Source organism: Staurois parvus, unplaced genomic scaffold, assembly GCF_062004578.1.
Source record: "Staurois parvus isolate SC_StPar_1 unplaced genomic scaffold, SC_StPar_1.0 ptg000423l, whole genome shotgun sequence".
NCBI lineage: Eukaryota > Metazoa > Chordata > Amphibia > Anura > Ranidae > Staurois > Staurois parvus.
In genome coordinates this window covers 1,337,823-1,357,086 of record NW_028318219.1, presented here as the reverse complement: position 1 = coordinate 1,357,086, position 19,264 = coordinate 1,337,823, and the positions used below count along the sequence as shown (strand labels likewise).

Sequence of the window (19,264 nt, the reverse complement as noted above, 5' to 3'; positions counted from 1 at the left end):
CGGGCCACAAATTCAACAGAAGCTGGAGAAGTTGATTATCTTTTCAGAAAACCTCCAAGGACTTGAGCTAGTGAGGCCACAAAGTCCTTTTGAGATTGGGCCCACTCAGGCAGGCCAGATGGGTGCACGCCTTCGCCATTTTCACAATGTCTGGGCGGCTTCAATCCGGGAAGCCTAGGCCGTCAACACTATATCTTTATGGCATGCTTTGGCTTTCAAAAGCCCTCCTCATCTCAGGTTCACCCCTACGATCCTTCCACATTCCGAAGAAAGGAGGGAAATCCTGCTGTCCTATGTGGACTCTCTGCTGGTGCAGGGTGCTGTCGTACCTGTTCCAGAGGGTGAAGGCATGTACTTGCCCCTCTTTTTGGTCCAGAAGAGAAACATGGCCTGAAAGCCGGTTATAGACCTCACCCATCTAAATTCCTTTATCAGGAAGTCAAAATTTAAGAGGGAGACACTGTTCACTCTGTGCCCTACAGGCCTTCCAGCACCTATTACAGGGGAAATCAGTCCTCCTGAGGTCCGACAATATGACAGCAGAGTCCTACATAAGGAGACAAGGCGGGACTCACAGCCTTACCCTCTTGCAAGAGGTAGAGCCAATCATGACTTGAGCTCAGAGAAACCTGTCCAACATATCGACAGTATATGTCCCTGGAGTCCAGAACTCACAAGCAAACTTCATTTCCATGGTTCAATTGGACAACAACGAGTGGTCTCTCAACACAGAAGTTTTCAAATGGATACTGACCCTCGGGAGCAGTCCGAAACTCAACCTGTTTACCTCCCCGTGCAACAGCAAACTGGGGATGTTCTACAGCAGGAATCACTGTCCCCAGGCCTTCGTCGTAGATGCTCTGATGGATCAGTGGGGGTTTTGCATGGCCTATGTGTTTCCCCCAGTCCCTGTCATCTTCAGGTTTCTTCAGAGGCTCAGAGCAGAAGCAGTGGAGGTGGTGGCCATACTGGCCAAACAGACCATGGTTTCCCTTACTGGTGCAGCTCAGCTTTCAGGATCCGGTTCCTCTCCCTCTCAGGCCAGACCTACTTTCGCAGGGGGCCATTCTTCACTCATGCCCAGCCTGGCTTCATATAATTGTCTGGTTTTTGAGACGGGGAGGTTGGAGGCCTTAGGATGTCCTGCTGAAGTATTCCCTACCCTGATGAATGCCAGAACACCAAGTACCAACATGGTTTATGGAAGAGTCTGGTCTAAGTTCGTGGACTATATCTCGACCGTGGATCATTTAGTAATCCGGGGGTTCAGGATGTCCAGGGATTCCTGCAGTCAGGCCTGAACCTGCCCCTGTCAGTCAACACCCTCAGGGTTCAAGTGTCAGCCATCTCAGCCTTCAATGGAGTATCATGGGCCTACCACTCTCTGGTGTGGCAATTCTTCAAAGGGGCAGTAAGGTTGAGGCCCCAGAGGAAACTGTGGTTCACAAAATGGGACCTGCCGCTTGTCCTTGACTGGAGGAGTGCCAGAATCAGCTGGGCCACCCACAGTGAAGGAGCTCTCCATTAAGGCGGCCTTTCTGGTGGCTGTCACATCAGCAAAAATAGTCTCTGAAATTGGGAACCTTGGCTGTAAAAAGCCATTTTTTACATTCTCATCCCTATGCTAGGTTCTAATCCTAAAGTGACCTTGGTCTTCCATGAGAACCAAGAGATTGTCCTGCCAACATTTGAAGCCTCGGGAGTCGATGATGCTCACCCCCTGGACATAGGTGAGACCTTAAAACTATACTTGTGGGTCACAGCATCCTTCCGTAGGTTGGACCATCTATTCATGCTTTTCAACGGGAAGAGTAAAGGAAACTGGGCATCTCCCAGGTCAAACGCAGCTTGGATCGTCCAGGCCATCCAAATGGCCTACAGAGCTAAGGACTTGGTGCCTCCGGAGGTGTGAATTCAGGATTACAAAAGACTGGGGCCAGAGGGCTATGTAGAGAGAATAAAGGCTTGCGGGCCCACCATCTATCCCAGATCGTTAAAGAATATGATAATGTAGGGCAGAGGATTATAGGACACAACCGACTGGGAAGCCACATAAGGGAGCCAATAGCATACAGACAACAAGATAGGGCCTCAATGCCAACTCATTGAGGTACATGGCCCCTGGCTGTAGTGTAGGAGAGCTGCGCTATCTGAACCGCAGGAAAATAAGTCATAAGATTAGGAAGTGCCAAACCGCCATGCTTTTTCTGAGAAAATAAAGTCAAATTATTGACCCGAAGACGTTTGCCTCCCCATATAAATCCAGAGACAGCAGATTTTAAGTGTAAGATTTCCCGTCTGGGGACCTCAATCAGCAAAGTCCGAAAATAATATAGCAGTCTTGGCAGAAACGTAATTTTAACAGAATTGATTCTACCAAACCAGGATAAAGGGAGATCTGCCCAATTATGTAAATCGGTCTTGAGTCGTTTAAAAAGACCGTAAAAAAATATAGCATCGAAATAGAGCAATAAAGCATATTTTGATGATTATTTGAGTATCACCTTTGTCCTCTATGTAACCGCTTTTGTCTTATGAATTCTCTATTCATGGGTTTTTTTGTTGTAGGCTTTTTTGGTTACTGGGCAAACTTTGTACTTCAAACAACACAAACTAATTTTTAAGCCTCTATTATTTTGTTGTTATTTAGCTCATTACTGTGTAGAGCCTGCCTCCTTATCCTCTGTTAATTTTGGTTTGAAAGTACTGTCGGTCGACGGGGCAAATTAAAGTCTTTGTTTGAGTATCTACCTACCTGTGTGTGTATGGATAGTTATTTTCCATATGTACGCTGCCATGGAGTCTGTCAGGAAAATGGAAAATTTCTTATCAAATACTTACCGTAATTTTCCTTTCCTGATGGACTTCATGGCAGCAGGAGTACTCTCCTAATGCTATGAGTAGGCTAGTTATGGAACACGGCCGCTGGCGAAAGATTTATGGGAGTGGGGTCCTACAGGAGAAGAGAGCCTGGAACTAACCCATACATATGCTGCCATGGCATCCATCAGGAAAGGAAAATTACGGTAAGTATTTGATAGGAAATTTTCAGTTTTTTTCCCATTTTGGATAAATTAAGGAAGAGTTATACTCCTGTCAGTTTTTTTTCTGCTTTCCATTGGTCACTTCCTGTCCCATAGCCAAAACAAAGTAAGGGAATCTTTCATTGTCACCAGAAGATTTCCCCTCTATTCCCATTCTGGTGTCAACCCAAAATTTACTTTTACGATGATAATGGTAAACAGGACAAAGAGAGAGGGTGAATCTCCCTAACGGGGAGCACAGACAGCAATAAAAACCTGACAGGTTTCCTAATCCCTTTCCACTCTATCCAAAACTAAAAAAAATATTTTAGCCTTTAGTTACACTTTAATGGATTCAGCTTGGTTATATTTATACTGTAAACGTATAGTGTAAGATACACAAGGGCGTACAATGAGCTGGACCAATGAGGCTTGTTAAAAATCATAAGGTGGATAAGACAGTCAAATAGTACAAGATGACATAGATAAGTGAATACAGATAAGCAAACATACATTATTGATTTTTCTCAACTAATGTAGTTTTTCTGACTAAATTCATAGGAAAGAATACCAAATATGAGTGAAAGGACTTTTAAGGTACCCAATGATTACATCCAGATATCTAAAGAAAATGTTTACAAACCTTTTATATATACCTTAAAAAATTTCCAATACATGTGAAGCCCTCTTTCATAGTGGGTCCCGCAACTAGTATCTTACACCACTGTCTTCAAGCTGAGGCTATACAGCCTCCGCTAGTGTCAATTCTAATCTCCTGTTGAAAATGTTATGGGAATCCAAAGTTTACCTCTACAGGTTTTGTGGGCAATCTTCAGGAGTTTTGAGAACGATAATTCCAAGTATGGAATATGGAGTATGAATCACACAGGCAAGATGAAGTTTCCATGACGCAACGCGTAGGGCATAGCTCTAGGATCAGGCACAGAGCCGGAATTGAGGAGAGCGCTGTCCCGCTTGTAGCCCAACCTGTCTCGGTACCCGACCTGTCATTCGAACATCAGAGGGAGCAGTGAGCTGCAGGATACAAGCCCACTCTGTGTATTTAGGAGTCTGCCTACATGTATCTTTGTGAGTGCAGTTTTTAGAAAAGCAGTGAATAAAGAATTTTCACATTAATTCATTTTATGAAATAGGATGCATTGCTAAACCCCCTATGGAACTTTAGAGGCATTCATATTACAAATTTATAATAAAAATACATAGATCATTTTATTCATCCAAATTTGAAGCTAAAAAACAAACATATATGCGGCTTACAGTACAATATGTCACACAGTATACACAGCAAATTGTCATAAATAGTATGTTTAATGCGTCTCCATCCATCCGATGCGTTTCAGAGAGATACAACTCCTTCGTCAAGCGTATCAAGGATTTCACATCTCTATAATGTAATTACTTAAGTATTATACAAAAAAAAAAAAAAAAAAAGATCAATATATTCCTTTTAAAGTGTTACTAAAACCAGGACCCTGCATTCACTATATTTGCTCTCCCACAATACACAGAACATGGAAGTGCAATTACTTTAGTAAATACAAACTGCTAATTACCTTTTCTCATCAGCAGTTAGAGCAGTCTTGTGGCCTCTATCAGTGTCCAGCAGAGCACATGTTAAAGGAGGAGTTTTCTTTTTGCTCTAGGAGGATGCAGAACACCTGACCTCTGTCTAGGCAGTGCTGATTGTCCCTGTGCTGATCACAGTGGTTAATTTCACCTTATGTTGCTACAGAGAAGAATTTGAGGCCAAGAATGTTCTTTTCTTTCCAGGTCACAGCTCATGCTCATTTCTTTTTCGATTACATTAATAGCACAATTCTCCCGTAATTGATTAGAAATTCATTAGTTTTTTTTTAAAATTCTCAACATGCTCGTTCACTCAAATTCGATGGTCGCTCGAAAATTGGCCGTTGCTGTGGCCCACTATTGGTGCGAAATTTGAACTAAAATTCTTAGAAAAGATTTTCAAAAGAAAATTATTTTGAAATTCTATCCATGTATGGCCGGTTTAAGGTAAGGCCTTGCTCTCCAGATCAAAGAGAGCTTGAATATTTTTGCAAATGGTAAATTGGTGCATAGGGGAGCTGGATTTTATTAAAAAAAAAGTGAACTTAGCCTTTAAGCCTACATACAGAGTGCAGGCATCAGACGTACAGTATGTAGTATATAGAGTGTAGCTGTCAGGTGTATATAAGGTACATAGCGCAGGGCTCATGAATGGGTAATGCACAGGAACAGGAGCGGACTGACCATTTGGAAACTCGGCACTGCCCAAGGGCCCTGGGTCAGTGGGGGGCCCCATGAGATGCCCCTGGTACCTTTTTCATAGGTTTTTTTGAGTTTGGGCAAGGACACAGGGGCCCCATGATCCCCTATTTCCCAGGGGCCCCATGATTTGTCAGTCCTCCCCTGCACAGGAATGTGTAATGTACAGAGTGCAGAGGTCAGGAATACGTAATGTACAGAGTGTAGAGGTCAGGAATACGTAATGTACAGAGTGTAGAGGTCAGGAATACGTAATGTACAGAGTGTAGAGGTCAGGAATACGTAATGTATAGAGTACAAAGGTCAGGAATGTGTAATGTACAGAGTGTAGAGGTCAGGAATGTGTAATGTACAGAGTGTAGAGGTCAGGAATACGTAATGTACACAGTGTAGAGGTCAGGAATGTGTAATGTACAGAGTGTAGAGGTCAGGAATGTGTAATGTACAGAGTGCAGAGGTCAGGAATACGTAATGTACAGAGTGTAGAGGTCAGGAATGTGTAATGTACAGAGTGTAGAGGTCAGGAATGTGTAACGTACAAAGTATAGAGGTCAGGAACGTGTAATGTATAGAGTGTAAAGGTCAGGGATGTGTAATGTATAGAGTGTAGAGGTCAGGGATGTGTAATGTACAGAGCTCAGGGGCCAAGAGTGCGTAACGCACAAAATGCATGGCCATCTATTGTTCTTTAAAGGCTCAGTGCTTGCAAACATATCATTTTACCCCTTTAAGGAGACTGAGCCCCAGTTTAACAGCCCCCTGGCCACCCACCTAAAGTCTAAAATACAACTGAAGATGCCTGTTCACATGCTGTTATCCTGCCGCTTCTTTCACGGATGCAGAAAATTTACTGTGGTTTGTCCTGTTGGCTATCAAACTCAATTCCATTTAAGTTAATGGGGCCATGCCACAATTACAAACCAAACACTCAGCTTGTAGTTGTGGTGTATCAGCACCATTATAAACTGCCATTTGGCCTCAGCCACACTCTGAAAAGTGATACACCGTGGATCACTTTTCAGAGCCTAAGCGATATTCTTGTCCTTTTAAGATGGTGATAGCAAGCTGACACCAATGCTGCACAAGTGTCAGGTTGCTGTCACCCTGTTAAATGGACAAGAATATGAGTGGCATTCAGGGCCCATCCTCTGCACCCCACATTAGACAGGTTAGAGGATGAGGAGGTCAGCAGGGCAGTGTAAGGGGGTCAGTAGGGCAGAGGATAAGGTTAGCAGCTTGTATGGCAGTGTACGAAGTCAGCAGGGCAGAGTTCGGAGGTCAGTAGTAAGTGAGTAGTAAGGGGATGACTAAACATAATCTGTACTTAGTCGCTGTATATTTTGCACACATATAGCACAGTCTTCATACCCACAAAATACTACTTACTATGTCACAAGTGACAATCTCACAAATACACAAAGTTCAGAACAAAGGATCATTTTTAAATTGTAAACGTTTCATCACTTATTCTTTTCTGCACACTAAGGGTCAGTTCACACTGCATGTGTTTCAGTTGCTTTTTTCTGCATTTAAAACGCACAGAAAATAGGTTGTATGGTTGTCAATGTCATAGTTCACATCAGTGCTTGCAGTTCCAGTGTGTTCCAGTTGCAGAAAAAAAGTAGAACAGGACGCATTTTTCCTGCACAGAACTGTGCAGGAACTCAAAAGTGCACCGGAACACACTGGATGCACCAAAATGCACCAAAAAGAGCTGGCACACACATTGTCCCTATTTGAATTGAAGAAAAAGAGAGGGGGGAACAAAGAACCGGAAAGCATCAAAAAAGCACTGAAACTGTTGTACGAGAAAAATTGGATATGAAAGACCACGCATATTCGGAAACTGCTTATGACCCGGAAGAACCTGAAGAAAATAAAGACTGAAAGAAAATGAACCGAAAAGCATCAAAAATGCACCTGAACACATCAGAAACACATTAAAATACACCGAAATGCGGCACAAACGGTGTCAAAAATGCGCATGCACAAACGCATCTGGAACACATCTGGACTGAGTTTCTATGGTGTGAACCAGCCCTAAAAATGATTACCTTTTCTGTATGAGCCTATCTTAGGCTCCGTTCACACCTACGCAGTTTGCTTTTTGTCCGTTTTGCAGTGCTTTTCGCAGTTGTTTTTCTACATGCGTTTTTCACATTTGTACTGTGTTTTGTTCAGCTCTTTTTTTTTCTTATTAAAGTGGAAATATTTTTGTTGCTTGTCAGAATAAAAATGCAAAACGCGTCAAAAACGCACTACTATGCATTTCAGCATATTCTCCATTGATCTCTATTGTAGCAAAGACACTGCTTTTTTGCTTTTAAAAAAGTCCATGACCCTTTCCAAAAATGCAATGGCTCAAAAAAAGCATAGATGTGAACACATTTCATCGGAAACCATGTTAAATGGACTATAGTGCGTTTCTGCAAAAAGCACTAAAAAACGCATTGGTGAGAATGGAGCTTTAAAGAAGAACTTCATTAAAACCAACAAGTGTTTGGACAATGAATACTTCGTCAGGAGTATGTAATGTACAGCATAATGTACAGAGTGCAGGGGTCAGGAGTAAGAAACATCAAAACAACAAATAAAGTGCAGCATCAGGGTGAGCCCACCTGTTCACATCACATTATCCTCTTACATCAAGATTCCCCATCAGATTTTTCCCTCAAAAAGAGTACCCCCTCTACATCAAAGTCCTCTCCTTACATCAGGGTCCCCAGAGCCCCCCAAAAATCAGGTCCCCAGAGTCCCCCCTTTACATCAGGGTCCCTCCTCCTCCTCACATCAGGGTCCCAAGAACCCCACTTGTACTATAGGCAACAAGAATGAAAGCTAAAAAGGAAGAGGGTGCTTCTAAAGCTGGCCATAGATGGATTGACATTTGGCTTGTTCCTGCTGAACTGGACGAATTTTGATTCATCTGTGGGCAGGCTGGTTGTACTGAAGTCGATCGATTTCAGTACAACCAGTCTGTTCGGTTTCTGTCCTTACAATTACTGCTGGAGGCTATAGCCAGCAGCAGTAATCATTGTATTCTGATGGAGCGGGAAACCAACCGCTATCAGAATACAATAGCGCAGCGGGAGGGATTCCCCTATCAACAGTGACTGTGTTAATGGGGGGATCAAATTATTTTCTTGCCTTCAAGCTGTGGTTGAAGGAAAGGAAATTGCTTAGGCAAGCTATAGATGATTTGACTTTTTTTCCTTCCGCCATGGGTTACAGGAAAGAAAATTGCTCGATTCCCCCATCAACAACACAGTCAGTGTTGATGGCGGAATCCCTCCCGCAGAGCTAAAGTGTTCTGCTGGCAGGGAGCCTTCATTGCCGGGAGAACACATTGAACACTGCTGGCGGCTATAGCCCCTGACAGTATTCACATATGAAAAATTTGACGGGCTGGTTGTACCCAAGTTGATGGATGGATTGGCTTCAGTACAACCAGGCTGCCCACAGATGGGTCAAATCTGTGCCGGTCCCGGCTGAACCTGCTGATATTTGATCTGTCTATGGCCGGCTTTAAAGTATGGCCAGCCTAATCCCCATACACACTATAAAAAATCGGATGAACTTATTCTTACGATGAACAATCGTACAATTTTCCGATGATCTGTACATAATTTTCGAGCGAAAATTACTGAAGGGACAAACTGCTAAATGTTTGTCGTACAGGAACAGAATGAACGATTTTCATTTAGGGCCAGCTCACACTGCATGCATTTCGGTTGCTTTTTTTCTGCATTTAAAACGCACAGAAAATAGGTTATATGGTTGTCAATGTCATAGTTCACATCAGTGCTTGCAGTTCCAGTGTGTTCCAGTTGCAGAAAAAAAGTAGAACAGGCTGCATTTTTCCCATACAGAACTGTACTGGAACATGGTAAAAAGCATAAACAACGCACTGGAACGCATTGAAACTCACTAAAAATGCTCTGGAACGCACATGTTTCTATTTAAATTGAAGAAAAAGAGAGGGGGAAAAAATGAACCAGAAAGCAACAAAAACGCACCAAAACACGCCAAAAACGCTCATGCAGAAACGCATCTGGAATGCATCTGGACTGTGTTTCTGTAGTGTGAACTGGCCCTTAGGGAACCTGGCAGTGAAGCCATGCGGCTTCACCGCCCGTTTCCTACTGTGCATGCGCACAGTCATGCAACGCTGCACCCAAATTAAATTTATGTTCTTTTTTTCCCACAAATAGAGCTTTCTTTCTGCGGTATTTGATTGCCTGTGTGTTTTTTATTTTTTGTGCTATAAACAAAAACCGACCGACAATTTTGAGAAAAAAAATATATTTTTGACTTTTTGCTATCACAGATATTCAATAAAAAATTGTAAAAATCAAATGTTGTCATAAATTTAGGCCAAAATGTATTCTGCTATCTCTTTGCTAAAAAAAGATCCCAATACATGTAAATTAATTGGTTTACGTGAAAGGTATAGCTTTTACAAATGGCGGTATAGATACTGGAATTTTTTATTTTTTTATACTAGTAATGGCGGTTATCAGAAACTTATAGCAGGACTATGGGACTGTGGTGGGCATTCTGACACTGGGGGGGGAGGAACTGACTTGGTGTCACTGACATCCCCAGTGACACCAATACAGTGATCAGTACTAAAAAGCACTGGCACTGTACTAATGACACTGGGCAGGAAGGGGTTAACATCTGGGGCGATCAAAGGGTTAACTGTGTGCCGTGTGTGTTTTACTGTGTAAGTAGTAAATAAATAGCAATACAAAGCAATGTGCAGGAGCTGACAGGGGAGAGATCTGTATTGTTTACTTACCGGGTACCGGTGGAGAATCACTGGCCAGCACCCGGTGATTGACAGCTGAGACCGCCAATGGCAACGTGGGTAGGGCCCCCCTAGAGGAAATGCAAACTCACGTATATACAGTATATGTGGTTTTGAGCAGTCCTGCCGCCCTGTAGCAGTATTTCTGCTATAGGGCAGCGGGAAAGCAGTTAATATGGGCAAAATAGGTATCTGCCTGTGGGTGCAGCCTACTCGCCCTACACGTGGGGACCCATCAATGAAGGTGATCACTAATACCTGGGACCGGGGAGTGATCATGTGAAATCAACATCAAGGCAGCACTCTGTATTTAGATGTGAGCCATTCACCTTGCAGTTATACATTAAACTGGAGGCTCTTTTCTGTGAGACACTCTCTCCCATGGCACTGTACACCTTATCCTCCAGAGAGAAGCATTTCGAGGGGGACACCACTGAGTCTGTGTCCCGCTCCACCAGTCTAGCTTTGCCTGCCACCTCACTCCCAGTGACAGTGTAGTGGTCCTGCAGTGCATCAAACATGGATCTTTGTTTGTGCACAAGTTAACTCTTCTGACTCCCCCATACCTATGGCTAGGCCCATAGGGCCTTTGTGCCGCAGAATCGGTCCCAAATGTTTTAGGACAATTGATCCCTAAGGAGGGGGGTCAAAACACCAACCAAGTCACTAACTGGAGGACCCGACACCCATGCCCAGTACCACTCTTCTACTGGCTGGCTGATATTACATTCCCACCAGTCCTGGTTACCCATAACAACTGCATGACTTCCCGCTACTTCCTTTATATGGTTAACCCTTTGTGGTGGCCCTCTAGTTTTTGCTCTTCATCCCCATCTGTATGGTACAGTACCTGTTCTTTGGATACGCCATGAACCTTCATGCACCCCTTTGAAAAGACTTCAGACCAGGCATTAAATGGTTAAGAGCAACTTTACTGAAGACTTTCAGCAGTACAGTCCATGCAGCAGTCTTACAGAGAATTCAATAACAGTCTTGATCTAACTAGTATAGGCTGCCCAGGTTCATACCTTCCCAAGGTAAAAGTCTTCAACTCAAGTCCGTTGTTGGTGGGGTCCTGGCTCCAGGAAGAATCCCACGTGGGTAACCCAGTAGCAGAGCCACGTGCTGCAGAGAGACTATATACCCCAGCAGACCCCTCCCTCCAGTCTCATGAGGGTTCTCCAGAACTGAAGTTGGACGACTCTACCAATAGCCTCTTCCCCTTGTATTTTTGGGCCTACAGCAAGGAGCAGGACCATGAAGGTTCTGGGCAAAGAATTATAGTGTCTTGGAAAGGTATTCATACCCCTTGAAATTTTCCATATTTTGTCATGTTACAACCAAAAACGTAATTGTATTTCATTGGGATTTTATGTGATAGACTGTACACCTGAATTTTACATTGCCCCATGCTCCATAGGACCCTAGTAACTCCACTTGGATATTGCCTTGAGCATTTAAGATTTGATAACAGCCATATGGATACACGATGGGCTTGATGCAAGTGCGACACTTGTAAGTGCATTACCACTTTTTATAACTGTCTCAGCTGATTTATTATCTGTTACTTCCGGATATTCAAAGCTGGTTAGTATTGGTAATGAAGAAGGTGTACAGTGATCTTCCAGGGTGAATGCTTTCTGTTTTATATATCCTGTGACATTTATATCTTACAAGTAATTTAGAAAAATCCCAAAGGAAAACCTAAAGACAAAATAACAATATACAAACAATTAAATACATAAAACACACACTATATATAGTGTATACTGTAATTTAACAAGCATGTGCCTACTCATGAAATAGTTAATTTAGGATGAATGTTTTTTGTTCTCTAGTAATTCAACATACTTATTACTACCCAATCTGACAGTATTTAGCTGAATTCATATTATATGCCCAAAGTATAACTAAAGGCAAAACTCTTTTTTTTAGCTTTGGGTAAAGTGAAGAGGGATTAGAACCCCTGCCAGGTTTTTATTGTTGTATGTGTAAGGAAAATTCACACTCTATATTTGTCTTGTTTACCATTATCATTGAAAAGGAAAGTAAAATCCCAAATTTTGGGTTGTCCTTGGAAAAGTAATAGAAGGGAAATCTTCCAGTGGGGACACTGGTTCTCGTAACCCGAGGGTCCAAAGGGATTCCTTTAATTTAGGGATTTCCTCTCATTTCATGTTTGGCTTTGGGAGAGGAAGTGAAGGTATATCTCTTCACTAGGACACAGATAGCAAAAAAAGAAATTGACAAGGGTTATATTTTGTCTACATTTATACTTTAGGTATGTTGCAGTACTAAATTTATCATAGGGGAGACAGAGTGCAAGCTGACCATGAATTAGAGTGAAGAGATATAGGCAGATAGAGCAGAAGATGAACGTTGGCCATGAGGGATGTGTAGCACTATCCTTTGAGGTATATGGGATGCCCAAGGAACTGCAAAACTCGAGGATGAACTTCTTAGCAACAAAAACTACAAAATGAGGATCATGAAAAATAGCACTGTCTCTTTAAGGAGCCCAATTCTCCTTGCTGTACCTCCTCAGACCTCGTATGAATCCTCCTATCCACCCAGCTACACTGGGGGTATCCCTGGGCAAGGGGTCCCAAGAGGTAACAATGAAGTAGTCCCGGATGAGAACTAGTTGGGTCTCGTACCTGTGCCCTCTCCCCTTATCTGGCCCAGGGAGTGTAGGAGTACTCACACTGTTCTGTCCTGTCAGCTTGGTGGGTTGGTGGCTGCCTTCAAGCCTTACGTTGGGCTGGCTCCTTCCCTGGTGCACAAGCTGTCCTTCCCAGGAGACAATGGAACAGTAGATATCCTCCCATCCAGAATCCTGCCTGTAGGTTGGCTCCCCTCCCTGAGGTCCCCTCCTAAGCTCCTCTCTCCAGCCTTCCTTTCAATCCATCTTCCACTCGACACTGCACACCTCTCCCCAGGTTCTGCCACATTTGAGGGTTGTCCTGGCAACCTTGCCCAGCCTCCTGTCAGGGGAATGGCCAAGGTCCCTCAAACATGCAGCTCTTGGCCTCCTCCCCTCCTCTACCCCTCTTCCAGAATGTTCTGTCAGTTTCTGAAAGGGTGGGAGGGCTGCAGAATCCCTGACCTGTATAACTTAACAGCATGTCCTGAGATGAACTCCTGCCTCACTTCCAAGCTGACTCACCCCCGACTGCTGCTCAGCCTCTATCTAGGAAAAACAAAAAACCTATCTAGCTAAACCTAGAGGGCATTACAGATGAGACAGGTCGGAGGCTGAACAGGGATGGGACAAGGGGAGTAAAGTAAAAAGTAAATACTTGTTGGGTAAGTGCAGTGTGGTACAGTGGCCGTAAACACACAGAGGCCTGGTATGCAATAACCAATGTATTAAAGACCTTGCAACAGCCCAGCTGGGAAGCCACCCGATCGTGAACTTACAGTCAATGGAGCGAAGAGTTAGCAGAGAGTAGGCCCAAACTAAAGACAGCATCTGATAAGGAAGGTAGAATGTAGTCTGGCTGGTCCAACCCAAATGGAAGCTCTCTCGAGTTGCAGACATAGGCCCTGAGCTTTCCCTACTCCTATGGAACCTCTCCCTTACACTAGTGCTGTCTCTGACAGACGGTTATGCTCTCCCTACATTAGCCCCTTTGCAAAAGCGCAACAAACCCCAGGGACAGAAGACTCTGTGTGACCCAAGATTGCCACCAGGGTCACATGGATACAAATCGGAATGCTGCTCCAGGGAAACCCAGTTTTTCTTGACTTCGCCCTCAACCTACACTGCCACGTTGGGTGAGCGCCACCTACAGTGGAGATAGTAGACTGCACCTGCCTTCATGCTCAAAGACAGGGGAGAGAGGGAGATATTGTTTGATCTGACCATTGACCATTGGGAAAATAGGTAAAATTAAGCTGAATATGATTGCAGATGGGGGAAATGAGATAGAGGAGATCATGGACATGGAGGAGAGGAGATAGTCAAAGTAATTGTTGCTGAGGGGCTGAGTGAACAGAAGACTGACAATGGATCATTCTCCTCTGGGATAGGATGCAGAAGAAGAACTGCTCACAGACCAGAGGGTGAAGAGAGTAGGCAAAGAAGAGGGGTGATCATGGATGGGGGCCAGGTATGAACGGTTATTGTTCTCTCCTACAGGAATGGCAGTTCAAATGCTTTCTGCTGATCTGTGCAGTTATTGTGCAGCTGCTTGAAATTAGGACATAAACTTTATTCATTTATATAGATAACAAATTATTTATATAGAAAAAAATAATTATTTAGGGAAATGTAATAAGTACTGCTTGGACCTTGAAGAAGGGGACACTCCCCGAAAGCTTGTCCTCAAAATTGTATGTTAGTGTAAATAAAAAAAGTATCACAGACAGTACTCAATTGTTTCTGTCGCAAATGCACTAATATGGCTACAATCACCTCAAGGGAAATGTATAGAAATTATAGGATGATCATGTAATCATTAAACAAATGTTTAAACCCCCAAACCATATACAACTTTTAATTAATCTTTTTTAATGGTAGAGTGGAGATTGGTTGAGGCTTATCAGGTTTTTATTGCCATCTGTGGCCCTATTTCCTACATGGGCTGCACAAAGACTGAAATTAAAAAAAAAATTCTGGCATTAGACTTTAAAGGATATTCAGTAAACATGTTCTTACCATTAGTGCTTCCCAGACTCAGATGCAAGGGTGCTGTATATGGCTCTGTCCTTATGACTTAATTGCTGTTCGAAGACAGAAAATTGATGGGTTTACATGCCATGTAATTATAGCCCAGAGACTGCAATTGTTTGTAGTCTTTTTGACAGTGACTGTTATTGTACTTGTTACTGGAAATGCTAGCTTTAGATTGTAAGCTCTGTTTCCTCTTGTACCAAATTGTATTGTAACTATAATGTCTACCTTAATTTTGTAAAGCGCTGTGTAAACTGTTGGTGCTATATAAATCCTGTATTATAATAATACTGTAAAGTACTGGAACCCCATTTCCTTACTAAAAAAAACCCAATGGAAGCCTCAGTATATATTACTGTAATGCAGTAAAGGCTACATATACAGTCAAAAATACTCTTTCTTCATTTTTTATACTAAGTACTGCAGAAAGAGTTTTACGATCCTGCATGATGCATAGTTGAACCACTGTTCTCAGACACAACACACAATGGCTTTCCAGCATCCAACACACCTCCTGCATAGAGCTCCATTCAACAGTGCTGCTTGGGAAGTATGACCTCTGCTGATTGAAGCACTGTGTGTGGGGGGGGGGGCATTGAACCTCTAGAGCAATGTTTCCCAACCTTTTTCAGTCAAGGCACCCTTTAAAATGATGGACAATCTTGAGGCACCCCATTGTAAAATATGAAAAACTATTCTAATAGTTTTAAATAACACAGTAACATCCACACATGTAGGACACATTAGAGGTGATTTATTCTTCAAATACACTTTTGCACACTGGTACTGGCTATTATTCCATTGTTTCTCCCTTCCCTCAGTTTGTCTCCATCACTAAGCTAATGTGAGCCAAGCACTGATGGAGAGCGGCGGGGGAGGGTCAAACAAGGATGCTGTGCAAGCAGTTGACATCCTCCTTATCAACTGATGATGGCATTGGTTGTCAGGACGCCGGCGGCTAAAAGGTCGTAATGGTGCACAATGAAAACCTGTGGCTTTGTGTAACTAAAAGCCAGGCTTGTTCCACCCGCTGGCTGGTATACAGGTTTTGGGCAATTTGTGGACATTTTGCCAAGGCATCCCTGAGGAAACCTCAAGGCACCCCAGGGTACCTTGGCATCCTGGTTGAGAAAGGCTGCTCTAGAGACCCAGTCCAATGCTGTCAGAGCAACAGTTTGACACTCCACCATGCTGCTAGCACAAGGTATTGTAACTCTTGCTGCATTATTTAGTAATGAAATAAAAAAACACAAAGAAGAGGATATGTATCCTGACTGCATTACAGTAATAAATACTGAGGATTCAATTGGGCCTTAAAACAGTAATATCACACGGGGGCCAACCTGTCTGTGACATTGCTGCCCAAATAAGGAAATACTAGACTTTCTCATTAGGAAATCACTTATTAAACATTAGTCCTTAGATATAGTTGCTGCATTAGTTCCATTTTTTCTATGTTCTTTTCCTTTATTTTCATCTAGTGATCCTGCTAGTACCACCCCCGAGGGACCCAGTTAAAATTTGCTGTGCAAATGTCTGAAGCTCAGCTGTCACAAATAATCCCAGTATTTTGCTTGTTACTTATTTCCTATAGTCCTTGATTTAGATAAGGTGAGGTAAGGGCAGGGTGCCTAGGCAGGAATACAGAGTTCAGGCATTCTTCAGAGGTTTGGCAATGAAACAGGGATACATATCCAGATAGAAAATATAATCAGGCAAAAAAAAAAAATTTTGCAGCCTAAATTGACAGAAGCAAGAAGCTGCTGGATAGACAAATAAAAAATGTTATAGATATCCAACACCCATTAACTCTTTCAAAAGTCTTTTTCTTCTGTAGTTGCTCTGAATTTAATTTATTGCAAATATATTATGTCTTTCCAACATAATTTCTCCAATTTTCTAGGGGGCAGTGGAATTTTTAGGGATGCAAAGTGATACTAAGCACAAAAACATTTCAGTGTCATGTTAGTAAATTATATATACATTATATATATACACATTATATATATATATATATATATATGTTATTTCAAATATAAAAAAAATCAATAGTAGTGATATCAATACCTCATAGTGAGATTCTTGAGTTGCTTGCACCTGCATTTAAAATACAGAGAATAATACTTAGGAAAACAAATAACAAATGTCAGAAGTCGTAGAATTCAGCGCCAGATTTTTAAAGTGGAAAAAAGGGGCAACTGCCCTGGGCCTCTCTGACAGAAAAGGCATTCCCTTTGCAAAAATTATATAAAACAATATAAAAAATATATATAAAATAATTAAAAAATAAACAATAAAAGAATATAAAAAGGTATAATAAAAAATTACATTCTTTAATAAATGTATCTTGGGAAGTAATATTTTGCTGGCCATCATCTGTAAAAGTTTTTATTCTACTCTACTCTTGATATATTATATTGTTTTTTAAAAACAAATTGTCGTCGCTCAAGCGAACGACACATTGAGTGCTATGACTGCATGTTTGTGCAGGTGAGACCGCGGTTGCACGTAGTTGCTACCTTAGCTTAGTTAATATTTGCATACTATGCACATACTGTGTTCAGGAAGCACTCAAGACTTAGACTATGTATGGGTGACATATACTGTTGACAGTACAGAAACCTTATGAAAACCATATTGTATGTTAGACTACAAAGTATAAAGACTATAAAAGTGAGAATCCTAAATCAAATCAGTTAAAACATAAAACTTGAATATATTATTTGTAATGAACCAATACATAAACAGTCATTACCGGAATTCCTTGCAGGGCTGTTTCAGAGGTACGTGACTGAGGAGCATTTACATTTTCATATACTGGACCTTCTGGAGTTGTTAAAAAAGAAACTATTTTAAATTTTGAAGCAAAATATTTTTTAAAAAGTCATGTATGCAAACAATGGTTCATTTATTGCTGCAAGTTTTGAGATTTGATATTAGTAGTGTAAAATGTGCATGTTATAACAGTTGGAGTTAATCTTTAAAGTGGTTGTAAACCTCAGACATGAAATATGAACAAAGCGTATCCCTCTGTATTGTTTACTTGTAATAATTAAGAGCACTAAGTGTCATTTCTGTCTGCTTCATTCCTCTACTCTCAGCATGAGTCACTTCTGACAAGTTTTCCTGACACCAAGAGAAAAATGGTGAAGGGGGACCTCCAGCACATAGCCTGTGATTGACAGCCTCAGCTCTGTTACTGTGAGCTGTTTAAAGGGGGTGTGTCTCTTCCCTCCAATCAACTCTCAGAGCTTTCCTTACTGAGCTCTGCAGTGTGTAATTTCAGCTTCCCTCCCCCAGCTTTCCAAAAGTTCAATGAAGCTTTATAAATTTGAACGGATGTAGAGAAGGGAAGACAGCAGATAAACAGATACAACTTATGTAGGAGGATTTGTTTCATCTATGTAGGTATAGGTAAGGGTTTACAACCATTTTAAACCTGAACTCCAGGTTTCATTTACCAATAGTTTGTTTAGACCAAGTTGGTCCAAGTGAACTATTTTCTTTGCTAATACATGTGCTGTAGCACCAGCTACATACAATAAACAATGCTGTGTTCTGGCAGCGATATGGGGCCATTCACAGGAAGCTTTGTATTTTATGAATGAATGAATGAATGAGTATAAGGCTTCCTCTGAGGTGGAGATCGTGATGTCATCCACCCATTACCCATTGCTTCTTCTCAGCCAATCAGAGGAAGCCATATATTTATGCTTTCATAAAATACAAACCTCCCCTAAATGGCTGAGCAACATTCAGCCTAACCATTGATGTATTTAGGATTTGTGCTGCCCTAGGCAACACAAAATTTGTCTGTCCCTCACGGACACTGACCAACACCACCCCCTCCTTCTTCCTCCCACAGAGACAGCCTGATATTGACAAACAACACTCCGGCACCCACCTGGGAGAACCTTCCACTCCCCCCCCCCCACTACTCATCTTCACAGCTCCGGACATTCCCAGGAATAAGAGTCAAGTCAGGCTCTACATACACCATCTAGCAGCCTGCGGCTTCTCTCGGATCCCACCTGGTTCCCATGGCATGCGTGTCCCTTCTTTCATCCCTTCTTCTGGGGGAAGGTGTTGCCCCCCTGAAAAATGCTGCCCCAGGCAAGTGCCTTGTTTGCCTTGTGGTACATACACCCCAATTTTGTTCCAGGAATTGGAGCTGAAGTCCACATAGTGCTGTCGGAACCCAGCGCTGCATACTGTATGTTGCTGATGCTACATACAATTTACATAGCGCTCCCAGCAGGCTCATGTATTAGTAAAGCAAATTGTTAGTTTGCACCAGCTTTATTTTAGTGCTGCATTAAAGAGTGCAGTTACTTGTCATTACATACATACAGTGCTGGAGGTGCTGCATTCCCACTGAAAAAAAGCCTTGGATTGGTCTGAGCATAGATATTAGGTTTTAAGGTCAGTAAGAACTTACCATTGTTTGTGTTTTGTTGCCTGAAAAGAAAA

At 42.3% G+C, this 19,264-nt stretch overlaps 1 protein-coding gene across 1 annotated transcript in view; it reads right to left on the bottom strand.

The window, feature by feature from the left end:
- Positions 1 to 11,030: 11,030 nt before the first annotated feature.
- The window catches only part of LOC149454564 (cell adhesion molecule CEACAM16-like), a 32,744-nt gene continuing 24,510 nt past the window's right edge, over positions 11,031 to 19,264 (bottom strand). The window contains exons 5-9 of the mRNA XM_089687325.1: positions 19,233 to 19,252; positions 17,550 to 17,620; positions 16,862 to 16,891; positions 14,780 to 14,844; positions 11,031 to 11,823 (exon numbers count right to left, since the gene is read on the bottom strand). Of these exons, the coding sequence (XP_089543451.1) occupies positions 14,782 to 14,844; positions 16,862 to 16,891; positions 17,550 to 17,620; positions 19,233 to 19,252 (184 nt within the window). The 3' untranslated portion in view covers positions 11,031 to 11,823; positions 14,780 to 14,781. The remainder of the gene's footprint in view (positions 11,824 to 14,779; positions 14,845 to 16,861; positions 16,892 to 17,549; positions 17,621 to 19,232; positions 19,253 to 19,264) is intronic.